This window comes from Nilaparvata lugens, chromosome 1, assembly GCF_014356525.2.
Source record: "Nilaparvata lugens isolate BPH chromosome 1, ASM1435652v1, whole genome shotgun sequence".
Lineage (NCBI taxonomy): Eukaryota > Metazoa > Arthropoda > Insecta > Hemiptera > Delphacidae > Nilaparvata > Nilaparvata lugens.
This window is the reverse complement of record NC_052504.1, coordinates 56,705,440-56,723,247: the sequence shown is the minus strand read 5'-3', so window position 1 is coordinate 56,723,247 and position 17,808 is coordinate 56,705,440. Positions and strand designations below refer to the sequence as shown.

Sequence of the window (17,808 nt, the reverse complement as noted above, 5' to 3'; positions counted from 1 at the left end):
TAAATTTAGTTATATTTAATAAAGTGTTATTAGGATAGGTTAGGTTTTTGCTTTGAAATTGCAATATGCTAGAAGGGGTTAGGGTACAGTTGGAGTTAAGTTTTTGATGTTTCAAATGTGAAAGGATAAGTTAGGGGGTTAGGATTTTGCTTTGAAATCTAAATTATTAAATGTGAAGGGACAAGGGGTTAGTGGTTAGGTTTTTTTTGGATTATATTCAATAATGTTTCATAAGTTAGGTTAGGTTTTTGCTTTGAAATTGCAATATGCTAGAAAGGGCTAGGGCTCAGGTAGAATTATGCTTTTGATTTTCAAAGGTGGAAAGATAGGTTAGGATTTTGCTTTGAAATTGCAATATGCTGGAAGGGATTAGAGGTTTTTCAAATAGTTTGTTTATTGATGTTTTTAAATGTAAAAGGGGAGGTAGAGGGTTCGGTTTTTGTTTTGAAATGACAATATTTATCTGACTTAGTTAGGGTATAGTGTTTTTCAACATCAGTTAAATAACAACTGTTATATTTTATTAATTATATTTTTCAAAGATACTCTTTCTCTTATAAAATAAAATGATAATATATTAATTATTATACTGAATTTAATGATAATGATCATTGAATAATAATATCTTCATCAAATAGAATGACGATTGGCTCCAGTTACAGTGCTCGGTAACCATCATCACAAAGAACGTTACATTCAAAGAACTGACTGAATGGAACGGGAAAAACCCGTTGCTAACGCATGCGTGATACGATGCTGTCTGTGACAGAGAGTGGTTTGTCGTTGATCAGGACACGAACAATGTTGCCACTACAAGTTACGAAAAATTAAACTTTTTCAATAATATACTATGTTTGATCTGGCTCAGAATGATTAAAATTTTTAACGAATTTGAATCAATTGATAGATATTGGATCAGAAAAGTTCTAAATGATATTGAATAGAATCGAAGAAAATAAAAAAATATCTTGGAAGTGTTTGTTTCAGTTGGCTGAAATGTGCTGCTTTTCGTCTCGTAGTAACGTCGTCTGCTGTTTGTCAGTGCCACTGTCAAAATTTTGTTTGCTATTTGCTAGTCGGTATCCAATAATAATTATGGTGTGATAGGTAAATTGTTGTTTTTCTAATTGAAGTGTAAAGATATGCGTATTTAAAAAAAATATTATGCTTGTATTCATGTTTAAATTGCATTTTAATAATCATTATTGATACCAATTATTATTTGTAAGCTATGGTATAGTGTAATATACAACTGGGATTGCAAGCTTCAGATTAACGATTGACAGGTTGGTTCTACTTTTATTTAGCCTTATTATTGTATATAATGTTATCTTAATTTATTAAACTAGTTTGATTGAATTTGCCATCAACATTATTTTTTTCAAAGTATAAAACAATAATAACTTATTTTGAATCATTTATATTTATTGAATCATTTTAATAACGGAACTTATTTTGATCATTGGATGAAGCACTACCTAAGTTTTTTGAGCTGTGATAATTTTGAATATTCTATTTTGTCTAACAATTTCCAAAATAAAAAGCTCCGCTTCAATCATTTTAGGTTATTAGAAGATTTTATGATATACCAACGCCCATCTCTACTCAAACGTTTTTATAGTACGGTACGGTAAAAAGCTCTAGATAGATAGATATATATTACGTCTGGTTGGTCTCAACGGCGTCAGACAAGTCAAAGTGCTAGCAAAAGCTAGACACCATTAATTTTTCATGAAATTTATATCTAGTATACAGGGTGATTCATAATTATGGTAAAATAATTTGATACGTGATATTAGAGGTAAAAATAAGAAAAAAAGCTCTTATAAACATATATCCATAAACGCTTCATTAGCGAGCTATACAGAGTGAAAGATTTCGCCCGGAATTCAGTTCCTCTGGTGAAATACACCGATGCTGAATTGTTTGGGGACTAGTTTTTGAAAAACTTATCATGGATTCATATAAAACTAAACTATTCGAATAAAACTAGTCTGGAAGCTGTAGTGTGAGTAGTTTTCGAGAAAAAAGTTGAAATAGGCAAAACATCTAAGTAGAAAAACACAGACTTCTACGTTTGATGCTCAATAACTTTCTTTAATGACCAGTAAACAAATAATTTTTCGCAATACAAATTGAAGAGAATTTAATTCTTAAAAGAATCATGTAAGCTGTGTAAACTAAATTTGAATAAAAATTCAATAAAATGTATTCTTATGTAGTATATTACACCACAAAAATTTGCTGTTTCATGAGGAGAGAACTAATAACTTCTATAGGTTGTAGCTGATTGCAAATAAAACATGCATTCAAATAACAGCTGTTCCAAAACAGCTGATTCATTTTGTTCTAAATAAGAGAATATTTGAAAGAAATTATCAGCTGAAAATTATTTTCAGAAATATTTTAACTCACTGTTGAAAAAAACAACAAACTGTAAGTTAGGCTTACTGTTAGTAACCGCGCTGTGTATTTTGATTAATCTATTAACCAGTTATTTGTAACCATTTCACTGTGCTTTTGTGTTAAGTGTTAATTTTTTTTTAAATGGCAGGTAATTTTAGACATTATTCATACCCCGAATTAGCTGAAATGCATTTAATGTATGGGATGGGACACTGTAATACTGCAGTACTGAAGCAAGACGTTTGTATCAAGAGAATCTTCCTAACTGAGTAGGTTCAAGTTCAAGATTTTTAGCCACTATTCATCAACGTATGTCAGAAACAGTCTCTTTGATGTCCAAAGAGCACATTTATGCAGGCAGACCACGATCTACTATGACTGTTGAGTTAGAAGCTCTTCATGAAATTTATGAACATCCAGAGAAGAGCAGGAGAGAATTGTCAGTGCAGTTTTATGTCAATCAATATATTATTTGGAGAATACTGAAATGGCAACAATTACATCCATACTACCACCAGAAAGTTCATACTCTATTGCCACAAGACTGTATTCCCCGTGCTGGCATTTGCCGATGGTTTTTAGAAAAACTTGTTAACTCAAACTTTTCAACAACCGTTCTATTTACTGACGAGGTACACTTTACAAGATTAGCTATCGTTAACGTCCACAACCAACATATTTGGGCAGATGAGATTCCTCATGCCATCAAGCCTAATCGTCCACAACATCAGTTTTCAGGAAACATTTGGGCAGGAATCATAGGAGATCATCTACTTCTGTTTGAGCTTCCTTGCAGGTTTAATGGCATAATCTACTGAAACCTTTTGAGAGAGGAGCTATTTATCTTACTTGAAGATGTACCTCTTCAGTTGCACCAAAACATGTGGTTTATGCAAGATGGAGCTCCAGCACACTTCAGTGTTGCTGTTCGTGAACACTTGAATCACAGCTTTCCAAATCAATGGATAGGCCGAGGTGGGCCAGTACCATGGCCAGCTAGGTCACCACACTTAAATCCTTTGAATTTTTATCTTGGGAACACTTGAAAACCTTAGTTTACAATACTCCGATTGATATCATTGAAGAACTCCGATTAAGGATTTTGAACGGAATAGAAATGATAAAGCAGACTCCTGAAATATTTGAACGGGTCCGACAATCCATGAGAAGACGTCTGAACATATGCATTAAGAACAACGGAGGTCACTTTGGACATCGTCTTTAGTCTTCTGGTATAAGTTTAATGTCATTTAGATATGTTACTTTCATATAAAAATAAAACTTCATAAAAAACCGAATATTCTATTTGCAATCAGCTACAACCTATGAGTTATTAGTTCTCTCCTCATGAAACAGCAAATTTTTGTGGTGTAATGTACTACATAAGAATACATTTTATTGAACTTTTATTCAAATTTAGTTTACACAGCTTACATGATCCTTTTCAGAATTAAATTCTCTTCAATTTGTATTGCGAAAAATTATTTGTTTACTAGTCATTAAAGAAAGTTATTGGGCATCAAACTTATAAGTCTGTGTTTTTCTACTTAGATGTTTTGCCTTTTCAACTTTTTTCTCGAAGACTACGCACACTACAGCTTCCAGACTAGTTTTATTCAATGTTTCAGACATTTTTCCATATGAATCCATGATAAGTTTTTCAAAAACTAGTCCCCAAACAATTCAGCATCGGTGTATTTCACCAGAGGAACTGAATTCCGGGCGAAATCTTTCACCCTGTATAGCTCGCTAATGAAGCGTTTATGGATATATGTTTATAAGAGCTTTTTTTCTTATTTTTACCTCTACTATCACGTATTAAATTATTTTACCATAATTAAGAATCACCCTGTATAATTACTATTTGTCTTTGACTCTTATTACAGTAGTCAAAATAGTCCTTCAGACTATAAAAGTACCTTTAGAAATAATTTCAAACTTCGTGTAAACTCTTTTATCGTTAATATTTCTCGCAACCGAATTGGTAGTACTTGGTAAATCTTTCTACCAATATAACTGGGTTTTTCTTCATACAAAGTCAATCTATGATATTCCGAGAAGGTACACTTATGCCGTGTATTATATTCATGCATCTTATTAATAGTCTGTAGTGAACACCTTCTAATATATACACACATTTCCAAAATATAGAGACAGGGAACACTGAGAACCTCCATTTCAATAAAATAGTCCCTACAATGTGTTTGTGGATGCAACCTCAACATAGTGCGCAATGCTTTCTTTTGACAAATGAAAATTTGCTGAAGGTTACTCTCTCTAGCTCCCCATAGGGCCACTGAATATGTAATATATGTGACTCCACCAAGCAATGATAGACCGACTCCAATAGAGGCTTAGCCTATTATTTAATTTACTTAAACTCCTTAAGACAAAAATTCAACTCGCTATTTACTTTCAATCTTATCCAATTGTTCCCCCCAACCCAGCCCTTCCTCCAGTCTCACTCCTAAGAAGTCCGTTGAGCTCTTGATTACCAATTCCGACTCTCCAATGAATAATTTAGGTGTTTCATTGTGTCTTAACCTCCTACTCTGATGGGTTTGTAAACACATATAATTTGTTTTCGAGGCATTCAACATCAATTTATTATTTGCAAAATATTGGCAAAGACTATTCATCTTAACATAGGATTCAATTTCCAATTTTCTCAAGTCTTGGCTTCTTGTCACCAGAGTCGTATCATCTGCAAAAACATACAGATTCTCAATGGGAACCGACCCTGCAACATCATTCACATAGATCAAGAACAATAAGGGGCCCAGAATAGAACCCTGAGGGACCCCAGAAACAATTAATTCAGGCTTTGATCGTGTGAATTTTATTTTTTTTTTTAGTTTCATGTTGAATCTGTGTGACTTGATACCTGTTTGTCATATACGAATCCACCCATTTCAATGCAGAGCCCCCAAAACCATGAAGTCTGAGTTTATTCATTAACAGATCTAAATTTACACAGTCAAAAGCCTTGGAGAGGTCGGCAAAACAAGTGATTACCGCCTCTCCCGACTCAATCGCATCAATACAGTAGTTGAGGAAATCTATTAGTAACAATTTGGTAGACTTGGATCTGCGGAACCATATTGCTTATTACAAAGAATGTCGTTATCCTCCAGGTAATCTATAAGCTGATTACAAATGTTATCTCTGAATAGCAGAATTAAACAATAAATTTTTGATGCTATAGTCGATTACAATATTCTCTTCACGTTTTTATTTTTCTATAGGCCTATTCTACCATTTTTACATTATAAAATAAGAATCAATCCAGAAACTTTCTCAATCAGCAATCAATCCAAAGAATATAGGCTACAATAACTTGCCCGAATGAAAAAATAAATCAAAGTCAATTAAAATAGTTTATTTTCCTCATTGCACTCCTGCGCATTGGCTTTTATCAATCAATGCTTCGTAACTTCATTTCAATGCTTATAAGTCATAATCAAACATTCTTTATAGGCTATCTATAATTTTTTCACAAGTAGATTTTTATTTATTTATTTTATTCCTCAATCACAACATTAAATTAATTATTGGTAGTGAATAAACAGGATAAACCCAAAACTTTTTCTCTCCATTTTTGATAAATATAGTTTAAATGGGATATGTAAACATATAAATAAATAAGTAGGGTGAACCGATGAATTATTACTGAAAATTAAAACTTGAAAATGTATCAATAAATGAGAAAATATTGAAAAAACTTGATGAATTTGAAGCCAGAAAATACAAAACCCTTCACTAACACTAACAGCACAGCACACAATTCATTGTAATTGTTCTATACAAAACTTGTATTAATCTTAAACTGATCTCATTTTTCTCTCTCCTATTTCAGCGCTGATTCTCAACATCTCGACACAATTTAAATTTTCATGTTGACCCGCTGCCCAATCCGCTAGTCATGAGAGCAGTTGCCGATAAATGGAATTTGGGAGTGAAGGCCAGGTCTCGCTCGGTCACGATTTGAGGAGTTTGGAGACAGTTCGCGCTCTCCACCAAACTGTAATCTCTCTCCGCGTCGCTTTGGAGCAATCTCGCGCCGAGCTTCATTCGCTGCGCTCAAAGTTCCAGACTAATTTTGATCAGTCCCTTTATACCAGCACTATTGAGAAATTATCGTTGGAGAATCATATTTTGAGACAACGGGCGCTTTCAGCTAGTCACGGCAATTTGAACGCTATTACTAACGGTACAAGGGCTGTGTCGGCTAGCCATGGCAATTTAAGTGCTATTTATGACGTCCCCAGGACTGTATCGGCTAGTAACGGAAATTTGAATGTCATTCTAGACGTGCCCAGAATATTGCCATCTAGTAATGGAAATTTGAATTCTATTCTTAACGTTCCCACCACTGTGTCACCTAGTACCGGAAATTTAAAGACGATTTTGAAGGTTCCTAGATCTGTATTATTGTCTGATAACGAAAATTTGGAGGCATCACCCAGGTCTGTTTCCTATAGTAACAGAAATTCAAATACGATTTTAGACACCTCGAAGGCTTCATTCTCTAGTAATGGGAATTTAAAAACAATATTGCACGCTCCCCCACAAATAAAAGTCTCAATGGAACCAGACACTGTGAAAGAGAAAGAATCAGAACAAGTAACAGATGAGCTAGATGAAGTAGTGGAAGAGGACGAAGTAGAGGGTTACGATGAGAGAGATGAAGTGTTTGAAACAGATAGTGATAATCTACAGAATGGAGAGGAAAATAAAACAGGGGATGAGGAGGATGATAATAAGCCGAAGATAACCAAAGGAGAGTCGGAGGACTCTGAGGAGGTGGATGATATTGAGCTCATATTCACGACTGAGGACACCAAAGAGTTGAGTGCACTTCAAGAGGATCTAGTTTCGATTGCTGAAACTGACTGTTGGCCTAGTAAAGGTGGTGGCAATGACGGTTTGGATGGTGATACCAAGAAACGATGGACACATTCTGTGCTGGTTGAGACAGATATTTCCAAGTGTGGCATATTTGATGAGAATGATGAGCCTCACATGCCTGATCAGGGAAGACGGTATACCTTACCGGATCCCGCTCCTCACCGCCCTATAATCCGCACATTGTCTGGTAGTAGAAGTCAGTTGCTGGATTGTAGTGGTAGTACACCACAGCCCACACGACCGTTGGCTGTCAAATTTATGCAGCACAATAATAGCATCAAACAACGCACGGCTCGTCCGATTTTGGTAGAGAAGGAGACAAGTAAACAGGAGTCAGAAGCTCAGACAGATATCACAGCGCTTCCAGCCCACTGGCGGTCGGAGAGTTATCTGGCACACAAGGTGTCCTATCAGTTCACGACGTTACCGTCTAAATTCGCGTTCCCTGTGCAGACTCCTCCCAGAAAGCACTCGTTGAAGCTGTGTGAGAAGACACAGGAGGCTAGGAGGGTGTTATTGTCTGATATCAATTTCACAAGTATGGTGCCGGAGTTGTCTAGGAGTGCTGATCATCTGTGTAATAATGAGGGCGTGAATATCAATGCGAGTATGTTGTGTAAAAATTATCCGCGGGCCTTTTCCTACATGAAGAACCCGGATGTGATGTGTTCGGGATGGTCGCCATGTGAGTGCACGGGCCAGATGAGCAGCTGGGATTGCTACAGGAGTGGAGGCGGATCTTCGATGTTGTCGATGATGCAGTCGCCGTCGGCCCAGGACCTAGTCGACCACCAACCCAGGAGGCGTCACTCGATGCGGCCAAGCACTTCGTCGACGGACACGTGTTGGGGTTCGATGACGTCACGCGGAGGCGCCAACTGGTCGGTGCCCTCGTCACCGACGCACTGTCGTCGCTCGAGGAGCATCCCCTTGCATCAGGACGGTGGGGTGGGGGGAGGGAGCGGCCGCAGGTCGGACTCGAGGTTTATGTCGTCATCAGCGTCGTGTGGACGCGCCCCCTTCCGCAAGGCTAGGAATCGGGTCACCTTTCAAGGTAAGTCAATGTTCCAGTTCGTTTCAAATCTATAGATTACTACAGTATTCGTATTCTATTAGTATTTTACTCCTCTTTCTCATGACAAGTATAATACATTTCAAATCCAGTTTTCTGTTACTATCATCATTACGGAGAATTAATTTTGACGAAAGTTTGTTTGGGATTATGTAAAAAATCTGTGGTGAAATTTACATCAATACTTTATCTGATAAAATAAACTCCAATAAGAAAACTATTGCGGTCTTCCTGGATATACGCAAAGCTTTTGATACAATACCTCATAATACTTTGTTCAATAAACTGTAGTCCTATGGTTTCAGAGGAGTCTCGCTTAAATTGTTCAAAAGCTATCTGAGTAATAGAACCCAGTCCCTAGCCATAAATGATCAATACAGTGTAACTAACTTAACTTCTTATGGTCTTCCTCAAGGTACTGTACTTTTTCCCATCCTTTTCATACTCTATGTAAATGACTTTTTAAATTTAAGACTTCTAAACTCAACTGTGATATCCTTTGCAGATGATACTGCAGCTATTTTTCACGGTAATTCATGGAATGAAGTTCATACCATAGCTGAAAATAATATGCTTTTAATTAAGAAGTGGTTAGATAAGAATACCTTAAGTTTAAATATTGAAAAAACTAATTACATAACTTTCTCAATTACATAACTTTAGATTATAATAATTAAGAGTAGAGTTTATTGTGAGAGGAAAATCGGATCTATATTTTATTAAGTACTCAATTACGGTTTTTATGTATAATTGACGTAGTAATTTAGGCAGCCTAACGAGAATCAAGATTTGAGACTCCATTCTCAGTGCAATTTAAACATGGGTAATTGTGATTGTCCCACCATTAAAAAAGTCAATAATACTAAGTATTTGGGAATCATAATTGATGAAAACCTTAAATGGGATGTTCATATTAAATACATATGTAGAAAAATTAGATATTTATATTTAAATTTTAGCAAGTTAACAGAATTCTTAATAAGAACCACCTGAAAATGATGTATCATGCTCTAGACAAGTCAATTCTGCAGTATGGCAAAGTTGTTTGGGGAGGCTGTTTCAACTGTCATATTGCTGAATTATTTGTAGCACAAAAACTGATAATTAAAACTATATTAAGCAAACTCAGGCTCTATCCAACGGATATGGTTTTTAGTGATTTTGAGGTCATGACTATACGTCAATTATACATAAAAACCGTAATTGAGTACTTAATAAAATATAGATCCGATTTTCCTCTCACAATAAACTCTACTCTTAATTATTATAATCTAAGGGGCACTGCTAACAAATATGTAACCTATAACACTAATATTGAATGTATAAGGAGGCAATCAATTTACATAGGTACTAAAATAATAAACCTCATTCCAAATCACTTTCTCATGGACAATAAGATCAGCGGAAAAATCAAACTGGATATAAAAAACTGGACATACAGTAATTTATTCTTCCATTTAGACATATGACTCGAGATTTCTGCTCCAGCATTGTTTCTTCATTAGTTTTTTTATTTTTCAGTGGACTCGCTTACCTTTATTTTGAGTACCTATTCCTCTGTTTTCTTCCTTCCCCCCATTTCTCCCTTCCTCTTCTTCCTCATTACTTCTCTTCTCTTCTTTGCCTGCCTATTACATGGGAAACCATAGTTGGCTAGGTATCTTCCTCTCTTTTTTTCTCTTCTGCAACACACCCAAACACTAAGCCCATGGTTATTTTATATTTGTAACATGTTATTGTGTTTTATTGTTTCGTGAATCTTTGTAATTTTGTTTTGTCTTGTTTTGTGTGTTTTAAATGAATTGAAAAAAAATGAAAAATCGGCGGCGGCGGTTTAAAACTTAGAAGGACAACTCTTGAATAGATTTAATAAAACTGATTGAAAGACAATACCAAAGAATGAAACTTCAAGAAATTGCACACTTCCTAAATTTTAAAGATATTTTAGATAAGAATTATATTGAAAAGTAGCATAAGCTTCAGAAATATTTTCCAGCGTTATTATTTTTAAAGCCTAATTGAACAATGAATTTCTAGTTTATCAACTTTCTATTAGTATTTACTTACGGTGAGATTCACCTTAAGCTGTCAGTGATGGTTGAATGGGAAGAATTGAAGTATTCATAAGGAATGTCAATGAATTTTATTAGAGCGTCAGATGTACTTTTACCATTTTTAAACCGAATTGGTTCTTGTTGATTATTTTGTTAAGATTCAAGAAAGAAACAACTCTTGACTTTATTAGTTTCTCCATTATTTTAGCAAGGTTGCTGATAAGACTAATCGGTCTATAATTACAGGGATTAGTCGGGTCACCTTGTTTGAATAGAGGTTTTATTTTGGCTGATTTGAGGTACTCGGGAAAATATCCCTCCTCAAAGAATCTATTAAAAATGAAAGCGAGAGGTTGAGATATAAAATTGGCTATTTTCTCCAGCGTAATATTACCTAGACCATCAATACCAGGACTGCAGTTGTTCTTTAGATCTTTAATAGTTGCCTCAACTTCAACTGGGCACGTTGGTCTCATAAAAAACGTATTATCGATATGTATTGCAGGAAATCGATCACCAATATTATCAGGGATATTGATAGTTTGAGCTTGTAATTTACCCACATTTGTGAAATAATTGTTGGGGGAGTGAGCATCAAGTTCAGTACTCTTGTCCTTGATACTGTCCTCACCTATAACTTCGTTTATGCACTTCCACAACTTCATGCTGTTGTTATTACAATTTTCAATTTTCCCTTTATAGTAGACTTCCTTTGCATGATTTATTATCTTATTCAAACCATTACGATAAGCCTTATATTCATTCTTTAAGATATTGTTATTAGGATCTCTTCTGAGTCTAGAATGCATCTTGTCCCGCGTGATTATTGATCTTATGATGCCTTCAGATATCCAGGGCTTCAGGGGACGAAGTCTGTTAGGTATCACTTATACCTTCTTGCATTGATTGATGAGACTCGTCAAACGATCGACAAATTTATCCACAATAGTGTCAATGCTTCCATTCACGGTATAGATTTCTTCCCAATCTTCATTCCTTATGCGTTCCAATAGTGCATGATAGTTGATTCTAGTTAATGTGTTTATCAATACGTTTCTATTATCCTTATTGATAGGATCCTTCACCATGTTCAGTACAACCGCGTAGTGGTCAGTTATGGTGGTCCTAAATATAGCTCCTTTAATGGACATAGAATGGTTGCCTGAATTTTTATAAAAAATGTGGTCAATGCAAGAATTTGTTGTGGTTGTTACTCTGGTATCACCAGTTATGTAAGACTTAAGAATTCCCACACCCAGACTTGTTGTCTTTGTGGGGAATATTCACTATTTATCTAATGTTTCTGCTGCTGTGTTACTTTTTTTTTGTGAATAAAGATCATTTGAATTTGAATTTGAATTTGACTTATAGCCATTACTATTGAAAATATGCAGATAATCTTGAACAGGAACACTAGTTGAATGTGTATTTATATTCATGTCTCCCGCCACACATACATTTATTCCATTAGGAATTTTACTGATTTCATTACTCAGACTATTAAGAAAATTATCAATATTTTGATTACTTGGTGATCTATAAACCCCAATCACAATAAAATCATCAATTCTTAAGTCAGCACTAACTACATTGGCATCAGTAATATCGAGTGAAACTTCATTGAATCTTATGCAATCTTTTATGTACATGCATAATCCATCACATTTATTCTGTTTAGTGTACTTATTTATTGCCGTATATCCAGGAATATTGAAAATGAACGGCACATCTGCAGTCAACCAGGTCTCAGTTAATATTATAATGTGAATATCAGTTTTCAATTCATTGAGGCAGCAAATAAACTGATCGAAATTAGCATTCAAACTACGTATATTCATAGATATAATATTGAAACACTCAGCATCCTTATTTCTGTCCTCGTGAAAGTGATAGTTCAAATAATCGTCGATTACATCTGTTTCATTTTCTGTTTCTAAAATATTAAGAACTTCTTCAGTGTCACTCATAACTTACATCATCAGGTCCACTTCTCTTTTCCTTGTTCCATTTAACAAGCCCCTCACTATCTATGAATTTAAGTTTCTTAATTAGTTTGTCCACAGCATCATCTACCAGACTGGTTGTTAAATACCTGAAAGTTTCAGTGTGTCTAGACAAAGCAACAATCGCATGGGGCATGCTGTTATAGATTTCATTCTCCTTGTACTTAATTCTGATTAGAAAAAAAATTATGAGTATGCCCTTGTGCTTCGTGGATTGTGTGAAGTGCAACATCCTCTCTCCACTTTATAGTATCACCCACCATAAGTTTTTCCTCTTGGGTGAATGTCAATATCAAAGTGTCGGGTTGTATCAGATGGTATTCCCCATTTCTGTATGTAGGCAGAATTGAGATAGCTCTTTCATTAAGCGTCGTAATATTTTTATAGACAGTGGAAAGGACAAAACAAACATCGATAGGACATCTACGAGTTACCGTTTGTCTTGTAAAAGGTTCGCAGAATTCAGAAATTTTATGCCATCTTGTGGCATAATTACTTCTCTCAATATAGGGTATTTGGTTTGCGTCACCAACTACAATATATTTCTGAGGCCTTACTCAAGTTAGCAATAAAACCGATGTAACCCGCATGCATAAGTAGAGCTTCATCAATAAAAACTCTATTGTATGTTTTATTCTGATTATGATTTATTATATATGAGCCAACTGTCCTGTAATCAAGCTTAAGACGATTACAATGTTTTCGACCATACCTTTCAATGACAGTTTCATGGATTGCTTTAATACCTGCCCGTGTTTGAGTGAGTACTAGATCCTTGCCAGGCTCATGATGCGAGACTATAAAGTAAGATTTACCACAGCCGGGAACACCGTCATACCATTTTATTTTAAGAAGTTTACACTCATGAAGAGTTATTTTTTTATAGTTTTTATTAATTCGCTATTCAGCATAAGTGTAGTATTACGTGTGACTAAAACATATCGTTCTTTAGTAGAGAATTTTAAAGTATCCTCTTGAAATTCTACGTAACTTCCACCCTGCTCCAAGTAATATCCCATTCGGTATTTAGAGTTTGTTTTGAATAGGAATCTTTTCAAATTATTATCATAGATATTCATATTGTTATTCAGGACGCTTATTAGTTCATCACCTGATATTAACATGTTTCTATGCGTGACCCTAAGAAGAATATTCTTATATATTTTAGCATTATCGTTATCAGTGTTTTGAAGTAGGGTCCGTAATTCAATCATAGAGTTTATGAATGCTTCACGTTTATTATTATCTTTAAAGAAACCCACAGGGTACTCAACTCCCGGAATATCAGATAGCTTAGGTATATTAAGAAAATTAATTTCACAATAACCTCGATAATAAAAAATAAACTTCAAATCTCTAGCTCCTATGACAGTACTCAAGAGTTCAGTGGCACGAATATCAAAATAAGTTTCACCCAGATTGTTAAAAGAATCAATTCCTATAATCAAAGGGTAATTGAATTTACTCCAATCATTTATTCTATTCAAAAAATCAATAAGTACCCCATTTTCACCATCATTTAATATGAAAATAGGAATGTTTTTATCAGAAAACAAAACTCTTATACTATTAGAATCCCGTAACACATTCAGGTGATTCCATTCTTCAAGAGAGAAATATTTTTTATTTCTAAGCAGAGAAAGACCTTTGGATGTTTTAATAATATTTCCTATTTTTGTAAAAGATATCATAACATCAACCCTCTCACCAAAATTATAAACCAGACTTATCTTACTTTTATCAGTATTAGTTGTTACGTAGAAACTATCAATTTTGTTAAGGATGGAATTTAAGGTAATCATTTTGTGTTGTGTTGATTGCTTGATTTTACTATCACTATTATTTTTATTTATCCTCAGTGTATTTAATATTTTTCTTTCAGATTCCATAATCAGTTCTATCAATTATTTGTTGTAGCGCTTTTTGATAGGAAGGGCACTCTCTGTCACCTACTTTGTGATCGAAAGCTTTTTTATCATTGCGGCAATTTAAACATGAGGGCTTTTTGTCTCTATTAGGGCACTCTTTAACATCATGTCCTGTAGTGGAACAGTGACCACAGGTGTTTTGTGCTTGAGTGCAATGCTTACTGATATGTTAAATTTTTTGGCACTTGAAGCAACGAGAGACGACAACATAGTCTCCAACTCGGCACACCCTCCAATCAATACCAATCCGCGATTTGTTAATAAATTCTTTTCTCAATTCACCAGTGCACTCCACTACCCAGTGCACGGTGTTTTTGTTTTTCGGTCCTATTTTAAAAATCGGCCTGAAGTTTCTCAAGAAATTTTCCCTACTCAATGACGATGACTCGAGATTTCTCTCAAACACGTCGTTTGCCAATTCAGCAGCAGTTATATCTGCAGCGATGTGATAAAGAATTATTCTTGGCAATTTGGATTGTGGCTCGCTTACCTTTATGTTTGGATGTTGCAGGACCTTATCACCCAAAACATTTTCTTTATTGGCCCTTGGGTGAAGCACTAACAGCACACCCCCACCACGGACATCAACGGCTTTTTTAATGTTCAAATTTTGTTCACGGGTGATGTTCTTCTTTATTGTTTCTCGAATTTTTCCGCTTTGTTCCTTTTCCGTTCCATTTTTGCTGGCTTCAGGATGATCACATTCTCCTTGGGCGACAGCTTCTTGGTCCGGGGCGGAGACTCCGTGGCTGCAGCAGTGGAGGCGGCACTCGATAATGTAGAAGGTGCGGTCCTCTTCTTTGGCAGTTGCACGGCCTCAGCAAATGAGATCGGCTTGTTGTGGCTTTTTGCAACTTCACTTGCTAGTTTATTCACACTCTGCTCCAGAGTGTGAATTTTTCCAAACATTTCCGCTTGTTTTCTTGTATATTTTGCTTAACGTCTATTCTTTCGATACTGATGTTAAGTTCATTGCACACATTTAAAAACGAATCATAGTCCTCTCTGGATACTTTTTTTTCACGATAATTTCACTCCCCCATTTTAGAAATTTCTCTTGTATATTTTTAAGAGAACGTACCTCGAAACGTATTCCGCTATCGTTTTTACTTTTCGGTGGCAATTCGGGAGGCATATTCATTTCATCCTTTTCCTCCTCTTCCTCGTATTCGAGCTGCGCGGATGGTGGTAGTTTTATTGGCGAATGGATCATCTTAATTGGCTGATAGATCCAAAACACCATAATTTATTGATAGTTTGATAATTTTTTTTAAAGAAACAGAACCTAATTTTTAAAGAGAGCAATGTTCAAACGAAAAATTTGGTGACACACTTTTCACTCAGAAAAAAACGTTGAGTAGTTTTCACTTTGAAAAACTGCTGAGTAGACTGCTGGTTGTTGGTGTTGACACCACTTGTTCCACTTTCACTACTAAAACTACTCTACACTAATATTATTATTCGCTACGATCTGCACTCTACGGAGGTCTGATTACGACTGTGAATGTCTGTATGCTATCATTGATTGACAATATCAACAGTTTATTAATATACACACACATACAAGATGCAAGTACAACACAGTGTATGTAGAACAACAGGCTTTCTGACCAAACTAAGTTTCTTAGTTCAAATAATGATCTGTACAAACTGATGTTGAGTATGAACTTCAAATTCAACCGTACGAAAAACAACAAAAGACAAAGCATATGACCAGAAAAATCAGAATGTCTCAAAACTTTTATCTGAGAAACAACATACCAAATGGCAAAAAAATGAAAAATTCGGAAAATTTTATCTGGAAACAGACACAATTTGATTTTTCTTTCGTACGGCCCACTTTATAATGGCAGTGGAGAAAGATAGAATAACGTTTCCGATTCTCTGCCTTGCCACTGCTCTTTATAGCTGAAAGCTGATACCGATGTATCTGATGTAATATTAACCAATTATAATCAATTTCAATTATTTTATTCGCCAAGAAAATATATTACCCAATGAATAAATGATGAATTTTCATAATTAATTGAAATAAAATATTTCGTCAAGGTAAAGGTAGTGAATTATATTTCTACATGTTTCAAAAACGATCTGGCAATGTTGAAGAACCAGGAAATAATAGCGCTATCTGTTTTGTCAAATGATAGACAAGTATAGCAGCACCAATGCTAATTCAATATTGCCATTATTACGTGGACCTCACTATATAATATACATTATTCACTTCTAAATCAAAATGTTGTGAACAATTTGGAATATCTTGTGATGTTGGGAACAATATTTTGAATAAACATATATTTTTTTGAACATCTAGTAAGAGAAATAATCATCTCCGAAAATATATTAATACAGTAATTAAAAGTGTGAGTAAGCCCGAATTAAATTAGAATCTTAGTTATTAATTATCTAATACTTCAATCTTGAAAAAAATGGTTGCATTATTTCATTAAATATGTTGTAATAATGTGAAATTGGGATAATGAATGGAATGATCATCACAAATTGACTCAGTGGTCGCGCTGATAAGCTATCGCTTAGATAAGTTGAGAATTATGCGCCTGTTACTCCCGTTGGAAGGGTGACCGCTTAAGACAACTCCTCTGAATATGATTCATGAGTTGTAAAATCGCTTCCTGGTGGTTTAGAACCCTAGTAAAACTTTAGGTCTATCCATTTCTCATTATCATCCGCCTCATTACCCATGTTCAAGCCTAGAGCTCATGTGGGCATCACCCTCGGCAAAAATTAACAAATCACAGTGATTAACAGATTGACAATAATTACAAATGAAGAAAATTACATTGGACTACTTTGACTCTTGTATATGTATTCTTTTATACACTAATGTAGATGTACAGAGAAGCTTCTAAGTATTCGCATTAAATGTTGTGAATATGCTTAATTGAAGAGGGGCGGTGCCGGCGCCCCGGCCAGTCGCTACCCGACCTGCGCCTGCCGCTGGAGGTGGCGGACAGTGGCGAGGACTCGACCGACTCGCTGATCGAAGAGTCAGAGGACTTCCTGCGCCAGTCGATCGACTCGATGCTCACCGGAGCCAGAGCCGACTACTCGCACCTCAGTCGCCACAGACGCAAGCCGCGCCGCCACTCCGATCCTGACCCCATCACAGGTCAGTCACCCCATCACTTCATTCTCTATCTTCTTCTTCATCTATTATATTATTAAGGAAAGAATCGGCTTACACATGTACGGGATAGGTACGGGAAATACACGAATGACGGACGCATCATCACTTCTCAACTACTAAACTGATTAACATTAAATTTTTCATATTGATTCTTAATTTACCGAGAATGATTATAGGCCTATTTTGAATTCTTCAAGATTACAGTAGTTCAAGTTTTCAGTTTGTCAGTTTTTAATTAGACCCTCGCGTAAAGTGACTCTGTTGCTTAGTTGGTAGCGTCCGCGTTTCT

The 17,808-nt window shown here is 35.4% G+C and overlaps 1 protein-coding gene across 2 annotated transcripts in view; it reads left to right on the top strand.

The window, feature by feature from the left end:
* The first annotated feature begins 1,031 nt into the window (after window positions 1-1,031).
* The window catches only part of LOC111061908, a 34,011-nt gene continuing 17,234 nt past the window's right edge, over window positions 1,032-17,808 (top strand). For both annotated transcript variants that reach the window (XM_039437489.1, XM_039437478.1), the window contains exons 1-3: window positions 1,032-1,286; window positions 6,263-8,368; window positions 17,280-17,501. In XM_039437489.1, coding sequence (XP_039293423.1) covers window positions 6,349-8,368; window positions 17,280-17,501 — 2,242 coding nt within the window. In that variant the 5' untranslated portion in view covers window positions 1,032-1,286; window positions 6,263-6,348. The remainder of the gene's footprint in view (window positions 1,287-6,262; window positions 8,369-17,279; window positions 17,502-17,808) is intronic.